At 27.4% G+C, this 16,021-nt stretch overlaps 2 protein-coding genes across 4 annotated transcripts; one reads left to right on the top strand and one right to left on the bottom strand.

Moving 5' to 3' along the window:
* Positions 1–2,081: 2,081 nt before the first annotated feature.
* LOC145192212 (ras-related protein Rab-3C-like) lies at positions 2,082–6,129 on the bottom strand. Of its 3 annotated transcripts, XM_090083273.1 has the most exons (4): positions 5,920–6,129; positions 5,711–5,775; positions 3,015–3,129; positions 2,082–2,488 (listed from the first exon to the last, which is right to left on the bottom strand). In XM_090083273.1, exons 2-4 carry the CDS (start codon positions 5,754–5,756, stop codon positions 2,257–2,259), a joined length of 393 nt encoding a protein of 130 aa, XP_089939399.1. In that variant the 5' UTR covers positions 5,757–5,775; positions 5,920–6,129; the 3' UTR covers positions 2,082–2,256. The 3 variants fall into 3 exon arrangements, with proteins under 3 accessions (XP_089939399.1, XP_079925535.2, XP_089939408.1); XM_080069409.2 differs by lacking the exons at positions 5,711–5,775; positions 5,920–6,129 and adding an exon at positions 4,213–4,732; XM_090083282.1 differs by lacking the exons at positions 5,711–5,775; positions 5,920–6,129 and adding an exon at positions 3,327–3,451.
* A 253-nt stretch (positions 6,130–6,382) lies between these two features.
* Positions 6,383–12,708, top strand: LOC145192210 (calbindin-32-like). The gene is made up of 11 exons (XM_090083258.1): positions 6,383–6,577; positions 7,113–7,174; positions 7,352–7,432; positions 7,916–7,999; positions 8,368–8,424; positions 8,909–8,986; positions 10,516–10,571; positions 10,719–10,758; positions 10,880–10,927; positions 12,303–12,383; positions 12,490–12,708. The coding sequence occupies exons 1-11, from the start codon at positions 6,481–6,483 to the stop codon at positions 12,598–12,600; spliced, it is 795 nt and encodes a 264-aa protein (XP_089939384.1). The 5' UTR covers positions 6,383–6,480; the 3' UTR covers positions 12,601–12,708.
* The last annotated feature ends 3,313 nt before the right edge of the window (positions 12,709–16,021 follow it).

Genomic DNA, 16,021 nt, shown 5'->3' with positions numbered 1-16,021 from the left:
AAAGTATTAAATTAGGTGCATATATTTGCTTTTAGCAAATATGTAATGCAAACAGGCATGTTTTCAAAACTATTCTATTTTGGATTTAAATGGATTTAAATGAGAAAACCTGAAAAATCCATTTTTCACATCAAAAGCGTTTTGCTCTTGAAAAAAGATATTAGAATTGTACTCTTAGTAATGGACCGTGAAATATTCTAATATTTATAAACCTTTTTAGAGAGAAAAATCAATATATTCAAAATCTATCTTTTAGAGTTGATATTGCATCAAATTTTAAAAAAATTAATATTTTTTGTTAGTTAGCCATTATTCTTTACTACTCCAGCACATCTTGCATACTGTTAACAAGTTTTTGACATCGTTCGGCAGTAGTGGCAATACAGACATTTTGAATTTCCATCCAAAACTCATTACACAACACAAGTTAGATATTCTAATTCAAAAAATACAAAGTAGATAAAATAGTTCATCAAATAGGTTTTCACGCTCCAGAAGAAAAAACCTCTGGAAAGAAGGTCATAAAATAGAAATAGAAATTGATTGAATCTGAAAATACAATATCAAAAAACTCCATATAAAGCTCTAGTTCTCATATTTGACAATGGTCTAAATCTAATTATCTGGGTCATCCCAACTGTGCATTGAGAGAAGGTTTTAATCTATATCATGAAAAAAGTTCGTTTAATAAAAATGGGTTGGGCTCTAAATGTTTTATGTTTGAGGTCTGAATGTTTTGAATGGTAATGAAATGGGTTGGGGTCTGAATGTTTTATGTTTGAGGTCTGAATGTTTTGAATGTTTTACGTACAGCGTTTTCTTAAAATAAGTTAAAAGTCAGAGGTTGAGAAATAAGCAATCGTACAATGGAAAGGAAAAATTTAAACAAAAGATTTCCTTTTTTTTTTTTTTCGAGATGAGTTTTAAGATCAAGTTGCCCTGGGTTTGGAATTGTCCGTGTCAAGTGTCCGTATCAAGAAGCTCTGGAACATCTGGGTAATTGAACTCAAAGAATTTTTCACATTACGGAACAAACAGCCAAATTTTTTAGAACGGATGCAGTTCTCATTAAAACGCTTCATTGAATCATTTGCAAATTGTCATAGGTTTTTTTTTTTTTTTTTATCAAATTTATCAAATTTGTTAATTTATCAAATTCATAGAGTACTGCATAAACGCTCTAGAAATTTAAGTCTGTAATTATTATCTTGCATAAAGCATACATCAAAAGTATTGAGTTTATGAATAGCAAGTAATAGACCAGATGGTTTTGCCTATTGGAATAGTGGGAATTAAAATAGAGGAAGCACGAAATAAAGATTTCAAAAAAGTTTTGTGAATCTTTTACACGAGATGCTCTTGATCCAAAACAAAAAGAGATCTCTTAAGACGCTTCTTGTTCTTTTAAGATTCTGTCATTGGTGCTTTACGGCAGCCACATCATCCTCATAAAGAAAATTTTGAATAAAAAATATAAAATGTATCATGTAAACTCTTGAAAAAACTTATGTAATTTGGAAAAATAGCATTTTATGTGTGTTTAATTTGATGCTTTAATGTGATATTTTTACATATATTGACTCAATGATTACTTTCCACATATATAAAAAAATGAGAACTGTCATCATCAAATAAGTTTATATGTAAAAAACAAAACTTAAAACACCTCTGAGAAATAAGTTATCAATTTTGTTCACTTAAATTTAAATTTGACCCACAATGCATTATCATCTTAGTTTTTTTTTTTTTTCTCGTTTGCTCCATTCTGCTTTAATTGTTACGGTGCAATATTTAATTCATTCCCAGGAAAAAAAGTTTAAGAATGTTTCGAAAGTGTATACGAATTAGATATAAATTTTAAAAAAGTTTGTAACACTTCTATAGAATCTCAAAAGACTAAAGTAATCCTAAAGGATTGCTAAAGGGGTTTTTGTCCTGGGCCACTGCGTTCATATTCTTTCCAATAAAAAAAATAATAAACCATTGTAGTTCTTTTACAAACCTTTATTTTGTCGTCTGAAATGTTCACGACTGATTGCACAGATTTTAACTTGTTATGACAGCATAATTAAGTATTTATATAAAAACGGGTGAGTTTATTTTCTATATTTATATAAAAATCAGACTTTACTTTGTATAAATCCATACAAAATTGAATTATCGTATATAATTCGTTGTTTGTTAAGGAATCACCTCATTTACTTATATTGTAAAGGGTTCTTTTTCTTTATCGGGATAACGATTGTTTTTAATAGATTAATGCGCTCTCTTTTCGTTACAAATATTGGTAACCATTCTTTTGATCGTTTTTTTGATGTTTTTTTTTGTATAAACACTGATTTCCATAAACTTTGCCCTGTAACAAGAGGCCATATGAACACCATCAGCTTTACAAATGTTGGGATTGTTCGGATCCCTTAAATCCGTTTTGTTTCCGACAATAACAATCTGAGCGTTTTCTAAAGCGTAGTTTTCAATGAGGTTCATCCTATGAAAAAAAGAATGAATATGCAAAAAAAAAGATCAAAAAAAAAAATTCAAATTCTATAGAGTTTTAGCAAATGAGAAGAAAAAAACCAAAGAATTTTACGGGAAAAAATAAACAATCGCATTACACCAGTAAACCATTGAAGTTAATATTAAAACTGTGCGTTAACCCACGCTTTCCCACCTTTGAACTTTCCCACCTTAATTTCTTTGTCTACTTTTAAACGATTATGCTTTTTTTTTTTTTTTTTTTGCTAGGAACTAAATAAACTTTTTGCAGAACAGACACGACCACCTATTAAATGATGAAAAATTGGTGGATACTCTAATGATATGAGAAGACATCAAGAATCATTTCTTATGATCATTGTTTATAACAGATATGAGAAGACATCAAGAATCATTTCTTATAACATTGTTTATAACAGTTTAAAATCTGAATTGTTCATAAAGATGCAGATTTTCTTTTTTTTTTTCTTTCCGCTTATAAAAAACAAAGAAATTCAAATTTTAAGTTCATTCATTACCAATCATAAACTGCATTGTATGATTCGATATCGTTGACATCGTAAAGCACAAGGAATCCTGATGCACGATTATACATCTCTCTGGCCACACTTTCACGTGTTGTTTCATCTCCAGCTGAAAAATAAAACTATTTCATTTACTTCCATTACTTTAGTAAGTAAAATATATACACACACAAATCTCAACTTAAGCCATTTGATCAGCTTGGTCTAAGTTCATTATGGTACAAAATTAAAGAGAGCGTTAGAACCTTGGGAACAAGAATTACGTCATTTTTAAATATAAAGTTAAGGAAATGATGAGGTTTTTACTTAAACCAAATTATAATTGTGAGCGATTCCTTAGCAACAGAGTTCGAACTACTAATTTCAACGTTTCATCGAAAGTAGAGATCAATTTTTAAAACAATTCATAATTTTGACAAAACATTTTTTTTTTTAAAAAAAAACCAGATATTGAAAAAATTTGATTAAGAAATGTAACACGTTTGAATTAATTTGAATTTAAAGAAATATCTTTTTTAAAAAAAAGAGTGTATTAGGTTTTAGTTGAAATTTGGCTGCAGCTGCTTAAAAAATGAATATTTATTAAAAATTCTACAACATTCTTTTTAAATCTTTTGTAATCGTTGTCTAAAATTGTTTATTTGCTCGCATTTTATACTTTTGTGTTAAGATAAAAGACGTTTTAAAACAACAATAATGCATCAACCTCAGGTGTTTTTAATGAATCCAATACAACCTATTTTGTTTTTCATCTTTTGTTTTCTTTATCCATTTTCACTTTCCAGCATTTTCAATTTTTGATAAACAAGTTTTCAGGCTTTGAATGATTTCATTGAATTTTAATTTTTTTTCTTTAACAAGTTTAATCAATCATATAAATTTAACTCTTATTGTTTACCTTGTTTTGCAAATCTTCCGACACTTTTTTGAAAATCCTTTTTTTTTTCTTTTCAACAGTTGTGTAGATAGGTGATCAATTATTCTTTATTATTATTTTATATATAATACTATGTGTGTAATAGTGTTGTACATATTTTAATTTACATATTTTACATATATCCTATAATATCATAACATTCTATAAAGTTATTGTAATAGATTTATTATTTTTACTAATTAGACTTACTGATTATGGAAGAAGAAGAAGAAAAAAACGCCTTTTGTATACAAAAATTAAAGAGAAAACTCTCACGTGTGTCCCAAAATGTAACCATAACTTTTATCCCACTGTGCGTTTCAATTACTACTTTTTTTTTATCGACTCCCATAGTAGGCATGTATATTTCGGAATACACATTTGTTATATAACGGAATATCAAGCTCGTTTTGCCAACCTTCCGATTTCCAACCACGAAAAGGTTGACTTTAAGCAAATCACTATCAATAGATTCTTCAATCGGTTTATTTGTTTTAAAAGTATTTCTCGAAATCATTCGACTCATAGTTATAATTTTAAAACAAAAAAAAGGTTTTATGAAGAACATCGAGAGTTTCTGCTTTTTCGTTTATTAAAGATTTTGACTCTTTGGTCGTTTTTTTATAGCAAAATCTTTAAACAAAAAACAATAGTTTTATCTCCATTTTGTCTACTTCTCCTTTTTTTATCATTGAGTTACTCGAATCAGCGGCCATTATTGCCTTGTATTTCATAAACCTTCGTTAAATATCGAATCTACGTTTCAAACTTAGTTTAATACGAAGAACGTTTCATTATTTAAGAATATATATTTTGTAGCTCGATTTTGATTAAGCAACACGATAAATTATTAAGGAAATGAGAATCGCAGCTTTCTCGATTTGAAGAGAGCAAATTATTAAGTCAAACGGTTTACAATTCAGTGCTGAAGCGATGGCAAAAAAATAATTTTAACATTGTTCTTTGCTTTTAAAATGAATTTTTTACTTTTAACTTTAAGAAATTATTCTTAAAAATCTCTTCTTGAATAAAAGAAACAAAAACATCAAAACTTGTTGCCATTGATTTTTATGGTTTTATTTTTCTGGGTTGTTCCTGTTTTTGGTCTTGTCACTATTTTTTAAAGCAATTAAACACTAGAGATGAAATTGGGTGTGTTTTTTTTAATTTTTTACCCATAGCAAGAAACCTAAGATTATTTTTAAAACCACCATTTGTTAAATAGAACTTTAATAGAAATATTAATTTTGCGTAACTTAAAAAATAGAAAGGTTTTCAAATTCATTTTGTAATAGATTCTTAAAATTAAAAACGAAAGAAAATAACTTTCTACAAAAAGAGAAAAAAAAACAGGCTTTACAATAAGAGAAAAAATAAACAACAGATTTGCATTCTATTTGATCACCCCACATTTATATACCGTATTCGTAGTTTTAGCGAGGTCGAGTGTTTGCGAAACATTTTGATGCAGACTATGCCTTGGCGTTGCTTAAAGGTCATATGCTCAAAAGAAATTAGGTACGGACTTAATGTTCCCAGGGGTTTATGGTTTTAATAAACAACGAATTTCTGTCAAATGAAATCCTACATGACGCGACGTCTTTAAATAGGTAAGCTATCTAAATCAAAAACTTCGAGCCAATTTGGTGAAAAAACCAAAAAAATAGTCTCTGTTTATACTATATTCTGTTGAAATATAAATTGCTTTTAATTCTCTAGTATGTTAAAACTTATTATTTACATGGAGCCGTTAAGTATTATTAAGAAAACTTACTGAAAGGATTTGTCAAAACAGGAGCCAATGGAGGAACCGATTCCATCGCCACGATTACTTTTAAACTAAAAAAAATTAATTATTTAATTTTGCTTAAAATGTTGTATGAAAATTATTTCAATATTACAGTTGATTGTGTACATCTAACTTTTAAGTTAAAATTTGTATAAATTTTTAAGAAAAAAATTTGATTTGGGATTTAACCTCACCTCAAGTCTTAATCACTTCAAGCTGAAAGGAAAAAAATAAAAGACCATGAAAGTTTCTTTAACATCACAGTTTCCATTGCTAAAAATAACATTTGGTTTTTGTTTTCTTTAGAAAAAAAATTTCACTTTGTTTCCTAGTTATTTTAATCTATGTTTTATTTAATATTTTATTTATTAATGCGAAGAAAAATATTATTATTGTAGCTGCTCCTATATCAATCGCTGATCTCTGAATGTGGCCAGTTGGAGCCAAGCGCAAGGTGGTAATTCCCGAAGGAGAGTTGTACATTTTCTAATGGAAAGTCTAGTGATCGAAAATGCAAAGAGTTTAAAAGTGTTTTTGTTCAAGTTAATTATTTCTTCGTTAATTATTCATAAAAGAATAAGATCCTTTGTTGAAATTTAATTATTGATTTTCAAAAAGATTTCCATTGAAATTAATATTTTCCTAGATTCAAAGTTTCCGTTGCAATTGCCAAGATAGCAACTTCTTTATTGGAAGAGCATTTTAGAGGTTGATCGTGTATCTTTAATAGTGTCTTGAGAGATTTCCTAAACAAAATGTCTGGATTGCAACCGTTTGTGACTGAATTTAAAGGGAAAAAAAAGATATCATCAGAGGAATTTGTTAAAATTTTCAGTGATTTTGATAAAGACGGTGAGGTTTTATTTTCGAGCTTCCAAACTTTCATTTTCTTTAACGTTAATTATTGTATTCTGTTTTACTGCCTCTTATGTCGTAAGACATGAAAATAACAACAATAATGATAATCAAAAATTAAGTAAAAGTAATAAGCGACGAAAATATCGGCCTTACTATACATGATAGTAATTTTTTTATCTCGCTGATTTTGCTTATCGACCTAATCTTGTTTCAGAATTGAGCTTTCCTTTCTTTGTTTATATACACTCACACTTTGGGTTTGGGTTCAATTATTTAAACTATTGAATGTAAAATTTAAATATTAAATGTTAAACTATTAACAAGAATATTTTTGGTTATCGTTTGTACTTTGTAACAGTGTATACTTTGTAACAACATTTGGTCATAATTTAAACTTTGTAATTCAACAGTTACGGAAGGAGGGGGAGGGGGAGAGGGACAAAGTCGAGTGCGCCAAATGTGTTAAACTATTCAGTGTAAAACAAAACTCCACGTTGGTATTTTGTATTTCAGTGTTTTTCTTTATTAGGAAATGGTTTTATTGAGGCTGGTGAACTGGATAGTTTCCTTAAAGAAATTTGTGGAAATAATGTAAGGGCTACTACTTGTATTTTATGCTTATTTAACAAAGCTGTTAAGTGCAATACTGAAAAAATTATTTGTGTATATGTATTAGTTACATGATGTATTAGGTATATGTTAAAATAGGTATAAAATATAGAAAATATATATTTGAACGTGTAATTTTTAATTCTTATACTCTTCCAGGTAAAAGATTTGGAAGAATTCAAAGTGAATTTATTAAGCAAATATGATGAAAACTTTGATGGAAAAATTTCAATGAAGGAGGTAATGTTTTAATTACATTTTTGAAAATATTTAATTTTATTGGTTTTCCTACCGTAGATAAAAGACCCAAGTAAAAATATATTAAATAAGTATTTAAATAAGAAATTTTTTGTTAATGCTATTGTTGGTGTTTTTCTTTTTGCTGTTACTGTTTTGTTATTAAAATTATATTTGCTAAGTCACACAAGTATTACCTTCTGTAGTATTTCCTTCTATAGAATTTAGTTCTAAGAAACACTACAAAATAAAGAATTTCTTTTTTTTTTTTCACTGTTATTTTGTATTAATTATTATTGAATTAGTTAGATACCATTTTTATTTAAGTAAAATATCAGACTTGTTATTTTTACATATTTCTGAATTCTAATGAAATTAGCTTTTTCGTTTGAAAACACAAATATTTTTTGTTTTATCTATTAAGGATTTTTGAAAAATATAGTTTCAAATGCAATTTCATGATGCTGAGTTGTTAAATTTTTATAGTTGGTAAAGGTTCTGCCCACTGATGAAAACTTTCTCTTGCAATTTCGAGAATCACATAAACTTCATATTGCTGATTTTTTGAAGGTGAATCCATTTTTTTTTTTATTAAAGACTTGACCCTTTTAATACATTGATTTTTTATGTATTTTTTATTATTATATGCAATTTTACCATTGATTTTTTATGTATTTTTTTTTATTATATGCAATTTTACCTATGCTGTGTTTGGTTATGATTAATACCTGTAAAAAATTTTCAAAAAATGTTTTTTGAACAAAATCATGAAAAAATTAAATTTTTACTTTAAAAAAAATTGACATTTTCATTTTTATGAAAGAAATTTTGTATTTACTGTTTCATACAAATCAATACTGTTATAATACCACTGAAGGTGCAAGTTGCAACAATATAAATTTCATTTATACTCATATTTTTGATTTTTACTTTTTCAGCTTTGGTACCATTATGATACTGACAGAAGTGGATTTTTAGAAAGAGGTGAACTCAAGGTATGCATAATTAAATGTAAAAAAAAGGTTCTGTTTTTTTTTTTTTTTTTTTTTTCATTCATCTGATTGAAAATTTATTCTTGCATGGTTTGTTTTTTCATTAGTGATTTAAATTTGTATATTTTTCTAATCTTTCTCAGCAGTCAAATGCTGTCAGTGATTAACAGTTTTTAAAATTTTTCTGAAAAAATATTTATATTCTGAGTGAGAAATGAATTTTTTCTGTCCTTTTTATCTTTACAACAATCCCTTTTTAAATGAAATTTGTATTCATTATAATCAAGGGAATATATAAAATATAATAAATAATAGATTAAAAAAAAATCTGCCACCAAATAGAGATCTTATACATTAATATATTAATACACATTCTTTGTAGATTCTTTTATCTTTAAACACATTAGATAAATCTTATCTCTTTTTTTTTTTTTTTTTTATAAGATTAAAACTTCTTAATTTTTTTTTTTGTTGTTTTTATCAACAGGGATTCCTTCATGATCTTCTCAGGAAACAAGATGATAATGTTTCACCACAGCGTATCGAGGACTATGCTGAAGCCATGGTTTGTCATCCTTAAAAATTCTATTTAGTTAAAGTTATCTGCTTGTTTTTCTTAAGAAAATCCATTTCAAATTGCTTGATAGTACAATTCTATTGATTTCTTTCATCTTTTTAATTTAAATACTTTAGTAAAATAAAAAACTGCGTTGTACACAATCACATCAAATTAGATTTCAGTGATTCATTTTTTTTTTTAAAGTTCTCATAAGTTCTGTTATTTTATTACATTATTTAAGTTATTATACTCTATTTATGATTTATTCTATTATTTAACTTGTCATGCTCTGCTATTTCATTTCTATTGTTTGTTTTGAATGTAAAGTCTTAAAGATTTTCTTTACATTTTCAAAAAAACCTAAATAAAATGTTACAGTCATTCAATAATTATCTCTTTGGATTAGTAACTTTGATTAAAAAAAATTTTTTTTAGCTTTCTTTTTTTGCTTATAAATTACACTTTAGCTTAAGTTTTTCTTTTTTGAATATTGTTGTCAAGGCTTTAAGTTGTCCAGTTCCAATTGTTTTAACTTATTTCTTAGTGTTCTTCTTTTAGACATAAAAACCTTTTTTTTTACTGTTAAAAAAAAAATGTATGAAATCAGTCAAAAAAAGCTATCACTTTTTGTTCAAGTTTTTTTTATTTAAACCTTGCACTTCTTTAGGTTAGTTAAAGGGTTCAAATTAAAGGGGCATATGATTAATGCTTTAATAAAACACAACAAAGTCCAGAAAAAAATTCCAACAGTTATTGCAACAGCTAAATTGTTCGTAAGAAAAGTAATACGAATTTGATACCTTAACAATTTTTTGGGGTCCGTCAATGGGCATAAAACTGTTTTCCTGATTCAAAAGTCTTTTTAGTAGTTTTAAAGTTTTTAAAAATTTTTTTAGTTTTTTAATTGCAACTTTTAGTAGAAATTTATACTTTTCATTAGTATTATTAGTTCTTCTCTGCAACTATTTTTTCCTAAATTAAAAGATAAGTAAAATACTCCCCAATAAACAGGAGTGTATCTTAGTACATATTTTATGTATGTATGTATGTATGTATGTATGTATGTATGTATGTATGTATGTATGTATGTATGTATGTATGTATGTATGTATGTATGTATGTAATGTTCAGTTGGTAATTTTGACTCTATCTTAGTACTTGATCATACATTTAAAATGTTCAAATGTTATTTTTGACATTTTAAGACATTTTTGTAAAACTTTAAAATGGTACAAAGAAAATTAGTAAATGAAAGTTTTCTAATGTTTTTTTAAAACCAAAGTAAAAACCTGACTTATGCAATTTAAATTATAAAGTTATTTTTGTGGTATATGTCAATATGTCTTATAACCTGATGTGTTCAGGACGTAAGAAAGTTTTAAAAACTTAGAGCATTGGTGAAAAGCAGTTTTAATATTTTTTTCAATGTTTGTTTTTCAACTATTGATGTCAAGGCCATATGGTTAAGAAATTTTGATTCAATTTAAAAGAAAACAAATTAATTTTAAAATATGTTTTATATTTTTCTTCTTTAGATTGAGTTGTTTGATTCAAACAATGATGGCAAGATTGAACTGAATGAACTTGCAAAGTAATTTTTTAACATATTTGCAAATTGTTAATTATTAAGATTATTTAATTTAGGGTGTATCAGTTTGCTTTGTTTTTTTTTTTTAAAAAAAAGAACCAGTGTAACATTTTGCCAAACAAGTTAATGATAAAAATGTATTTAATTTAGAATCATTAGTGTTGAAGATAACTTTCTAAAGAACTTTGAGGTAATGTATATGAAATTAATGCAGAATGCCACTTGCCCTAAATTGTTATGATTTATGTTTTAGTTCTTGATTGATGACTTTAACAATATTTAGTGCTATTTGTTATAAACACTTTTCATAGGAGGTCACCATCGAGGAGTTTGAAAAGATCTTTAAACATTATGACCAGGTTTACTTTTGTTATTCTTGTTTTTCAAATCTCATTTTCAAACTTGTTTTCTGTATGTATAATTGGTCTTTAAAAAAAAATCCCAGGCAATGTTTTATTTTTGAAAATTGACCAGCCCCAAATATTTTCTTTTGGGTTCATATCAGATAATCTTGCAGACTAAAGCACTAAGATTATGCCTTTTTCCAGCATCCAGACTTAAATGTAGCATTTGGACCATCATTCCTGTCACCTAAATTTTTTTACCTTTCAGCTTAACTACTAACTTGAACACTTCCAGTTATCTTCTATCTTGCTAAAGCTTTTCTTACATCCCTGAGAAATGGCTTAATCTTCTTCATTTTCTCTTTTAATTATGTTAAGTTGTCCTTTGGAGTTTCGTCCTCCTTTTCCTTCACTTTCTCTACATGATAACAAGTTAACTAAAAACTTTTGATGTCTTATTTTAAAGTAAGTTAATATTAGTAGTTGTTAACTTGTTAAAATATAATCTTATGAAAATTACTTACATCTAAGTCATAAACATGAAAAAATGTTACATTTCCTCTACTCTATTATTTTATGTGCCCTTGAGTTGTAGACCATACTCACTAACAGAACAGTGAAAAAAATTGGGATTGCTGACCTTGCCCTTAAAAATGTGACTCATTTGAGAATATTACCTGCAATTGATAAATAAGTTAACTATTATCAAGGTTCACCTCTTTACTTTAGTTAGTGTCAGACTCATTAAGATAATAGGCATGAAATGAAACAGAAATAGAAAGGAAAAAAAGTTTGTTTGCCCAAGTCTCTACTTATTGACGTATTTAACAAGTTAGTTATATACACTAGTATTTAGATTATATCTATAATTGGAAAAATATTTGGTTTAAAATATTGGTTAGTATTTGGTAATGGATTGAGAAGAGTATCTAGTAGAAATTAAATAGTACAAAGGAACTTATTTTATTGACTGTTTATTAGATTTTTAGGGGTTTGAAAAACTAAAGTATTGGAACCTTAATCTCCCATTCTATTTTATCATGCAAACAAGTTCCATATTTAATTTTTTCTTAACATTAACTTCCCTGGTAATGAAGATTTTAATATATTTTTACTAAATTACACTAAGTCAAATATACAAAATGTTCACTTTTGCTAATATGAGGTTAGTTTATCAAGTTTTACTGAATTTAATTTAATCAATTCAATCAAAAAGTATATATAACAAAACATTTACTTTGGGAATGAGAAGAAGTTGATAAGTAAAATTAACTGCTACATATATCTACAACATTACTAAACTGCTATTTGAATTTTAAAATTTTTAAATCAGTACAATTATCCTTTTATTGTTGTTTGGTGAGATCTTATTTAACTCTTATTCATTTAGGATGAAAACGGATATATGGAAGGAACAGAACTTCTTGGTTTTATCAGAGATTTAATGGCTTCAAAATCTGATGTCATTAAAGTATACTTTCTTTTACTATAATTCTTTTCTTTGTGTTTTTTAAAAACATTAAAAAAAAACGAAAGTATTTTAAGAAAATTGCAAAGTATTTTTCTTTTGCGTTTAGAGTACATCCACCAAAGACTTAGAATCCTACCAAAGAATTATCTTGGACTGCATTGACGAAAATAACGATGGAAAAGTATCAAAAGAAGAATTGAAATTGTTGTTTAAATGAAAGGCAGGTTTTTAAAACTTAACCGTCATAACTCCATTGCACCTTAGTTTTTACACTGATTAGTTTTATGTAAGTATATATATATATATATATATATATATATATATATATATATATATATATATATATATATATATATATATATATATATATATATATATATATATATATATATAATTATTTACTTATTTAATGGGTTTGTAATATAATGTATACATATAATATAACGTGGTGGAATAAGTATTATGTTTCATACTTTAATATTTTTTAACTACTTTTATTTGTAGAGTTAATGCATTAAATTTGGCTTCAAACTGAGTTATTTTGTTTATCGAGTTCCGTAAGATTTTTAAAAAAGGTTCCAAATAGAATTACAAAAAGAAAATGATAAGTGTTTTATAAATTTTATCTTTGATGTGAAGCATAAACTTAGAAAATGTCAAAAAGAAATTCACTTTTTTTCCGTTCAAATCCTTCATTTAGGAAGAACACCAATTAGATCTTAACTTCATCATAAAGATAAACATTACTTGTACTTTTGTTAAAGTGGAGGAAATTAATTTTTTAAAAAAGAAATATTTTATGTTTTTTGCTCACCCTATGATTTAGGGTAAACATTTAAAATCAAAACCCTACACACATGAATTCAAAAAATATGACCGTTAAAAATGTTGGAAAATATACCTAAAAAAATGTTCATTGAGTCGTCAACTATTCTAAATTCTCAAGCTCGTTAAGAATAAGAAGCAAACTCTATAAACGTTATAGGGTTTTAGAGAGTGGTCTTTTTAAAACCTTATCCCGTATTGTTTTGAATAAACCCCCGGGGCGTCTATTCGAGGGAGGCGTTTATTAAAATTTTACAGCTTTGTCTTTTTCATAAAAATTCATTTTTTAATGTTATTTTACATTTAATTTACGTAATGTCCAACTCCATGTCATCTTCAATTACGTGTAATGAAGGGTTTTTTAATCGGTTCCATCTGCTTTCCCAGTGAGACAAATAGAAACACGGACTTGATCATGCCTTACCGATTTCATGGGGATTTACTTCGAACCTATCTTCTCAATAGTGGTGTTGGAGGCCAAATCGTTCTAGATAGGTATTTCGTCTAAGGCAATAATATCGGCATGGTCAAAACTGAATTGCTTTTATGTTCTAGTTAGTAAACATCCTCTGTTGTTTTTGATTTAAAGCACTTTTCAAGATATTATCTGAATAATTAGGAATGCCAAAAATACGTTAAGAATTATGTTGTGAAGTGTTTGGTGTATCGAAAAAATTTGAAGACAATATTCTTCCAGAATATTTTTGCGAGCTCATCATTCTTCCGTAGCAGGTTGTAGAAAACAAATTAGTTTGCCGAATCTAGCCCAAGCATGTAATCGGACTAGGGTTTCAGATCGATCACCCTCAATACTTGTAAACGCCGGTTTCCAGGATTTGCATACCATAACCAAATGAAATCCCTGAAAAATTGTGGATAGAAGCAAAATATGAAGAGAATAGAAGAAAAGGAGAGCAGAACACAGTGAACATTAAGGAAAAAAACCCTCAGTAACTCAAGGACTTTATCACAATGAGCATCAAAAGAATTTTTAGAGAATTCTAATGCAAACTGTAACTTGGATAAATCGAAGGGAGTTTTTTGATTGGCATTCATAGTGCGCCTCTTAAATGGATTTAGAAATATGATTTTGTACAAATACAAAAATTATCCGTCTTCACAACTGAACCAATTAAAGTGGAATTGCAAACTATTGATCCAAATGATTTGAGTACCAAATCTCTTTGATATATGTAATGGAATTTCTAGTGGTAATACATCATCATCATTGTCTTTGCGGGATCCAAACTCAATTAATAGAAATGAGAGAGGCAAGATATACATTTCGTTTATCTTTGAAAGAATTGAATTAAGAAATTGTCATTCCCCTGTTATCTTCGGTAGTAACCTAAAAACATTGTAGCATTTTACAGTTACATTTTGGCCCTGTAACATGACTTCTTAATTGTTCATCTCAAGAAAACTTTCTTTTTCAACCATTAACTTGCTTTTTCTTCGGCTTTTCAGTGATATTTGGTTTATTTACGTCCACCATATTTGTTGTTTGTAATGTTGCTAACTGTTTAAGTGATTTGTTCCTAGATTTTCATTGGTTTTTACAGAAATGACCTGTACAGCTATGACATAACCCCTGAAAAAATTGGACTGCGGTTGTTGTTCTAATTTATCCAATTTTTAAACACCTCGATAGCCCCTGACAACGGTGATTTTTCGCTCCTATTTTTCCAGAAGTAATTGTAAGCACCAGTACATGATGAAAGAGACGCCAAAGCGAAATATTGAACAATGTGGTTTTTCTCCTGTAGTCTTCATTTTTGATCTTGAGTCATCTACCAAACTTGCAGGAAAGTTACTTAAATTTAATCTGGTAAAAAATCCATTTAATAATGCAGGCTTGATTAATTTTCATGATAAATCATTTCTGGAGACCTCAATGGCTTAGACCAAAATTCTGCAAGGTTCATTCAGACAAATTTAAAATACTATCAGCATGTTTTGATAATTTGCCTGATATTATTAGGATTACTGAATCTAAACAGCACGATGATAATGTGTCTATAACTAATGCTGATTTAGATACATGTATCTGCTCGCACACCAACTAAAGCTAAAAAGGATTGTGCTTTGATGTATATTTAACATTAAAACTCATTTGATTCCGGTTAAAAGTAAATAACTCGGATTTATTAAGTAAGGAATTCTAAAAGAAGTAGCGTATTAGTTGGTTGCTTAAATCGCCATCCATCAATGTGTCCGTCTGAATTTGTTGATGACTACCTAAATCCTCTTCTTAAGAAAATTAACTACATTGAATGTATTGTGATTGAGCAATTCAAAGTTGAAATTAAATTAATTTCAACTTTGAATTGCTCAATCAATGAGATTTCACATTTTTTAGAATCAATGGTTTCAAATTCTCTTTTTCCTATTGTTTTACAGCCCACACGCATAACCACTCATTCTAGGACAAGAATTCATAATATTTTTCTAAACATTTTATTCTTCTGATATAATTTCAAGCAATCTTACCACTTCACTATCTGATTATCTTGCTCAGTTTATAATAAAATACCAAAGCGCAAACTTAACCTGGACCTATTTTTAGAAGCTGCTTTAAAAACTTTAAAAAAGCTGAATTTATTCAATATATTTTAAATGTTGAATGGGATGACCATGTAAAGTACGACAATCATCTTAATTATTCTATTTAAAAGTTAATCAAAAGTTTTGATTGTATTTTGAATAAACATGTCCCTTTCAAAAAGTTAACAAAAAATCGAATAACTAAGGACTAGTTAATTGATTTTTCTATAATTTTTTATAAGGGACATGTAACAAACCTTGTGTAAGTC

Source organism: Hydra viridissima, unplaced genomic scaffold (assembly GCF_058129835.1).
Source record: "Hydra viridissima isolate aposymbiotic clone 2 unplaced genomic scaffold, HvirCarnegie_v1 scaffold_1, whole genome shotgun sequence".
In the NCBI taxonomy this organism is placed as follows: Eukaryota; Metazoa; Cnidaria; class Hydrozoa; order Anthoathecata; family Hydridae; genus Hydra; species Hydra viridissima.
This window is presented reverse-complemented; position numbering and strand designations above follow the sequence as displayed.

Coding starts and splice junctions, on each gene's coding strand:
- LOC145192212 (XM_080069409.2), bottom strand. CDS start 4,504: ATGTTCTTCATAAAACCTTTTTTTTGTTTTAAAATTATAACTATGAGT. Junction 3,130..4,212: donor GGTTACATTTTGGGACACAC/GTGAGAGTTTTC, acceptor TTTATTTTTCAG/CTGGAGATGAAACAACACGT. Junction 2,489..3,014: donor TACAATGCAGTTTATGATTG/GTAATGAATGAA, acceptor TTTTTTTCATAG/GATGAACCTCATTGAAAACT.
- LOC145192210 (XM_090083258.1), top strand. CDS start 6,481: ATGTCTGGATTGCAACCGTTTGTGACTGAATTTAAAGGGAAAAAAAAG. Junction 7,175..7,351: donor AAGAAATTTGTGGAAATAAT/GTAAGGGCTACT, acceptor ATACTCTTCCAG/GTAAAAGATTTGGAAGAATT. Junction 12,384..12,489: donor CAAAATCTGATGTCATTAAA/GTATACTTTCTT, acceptor TTTTGCGTTTAG/AGTACATCCACCAAAGACTT.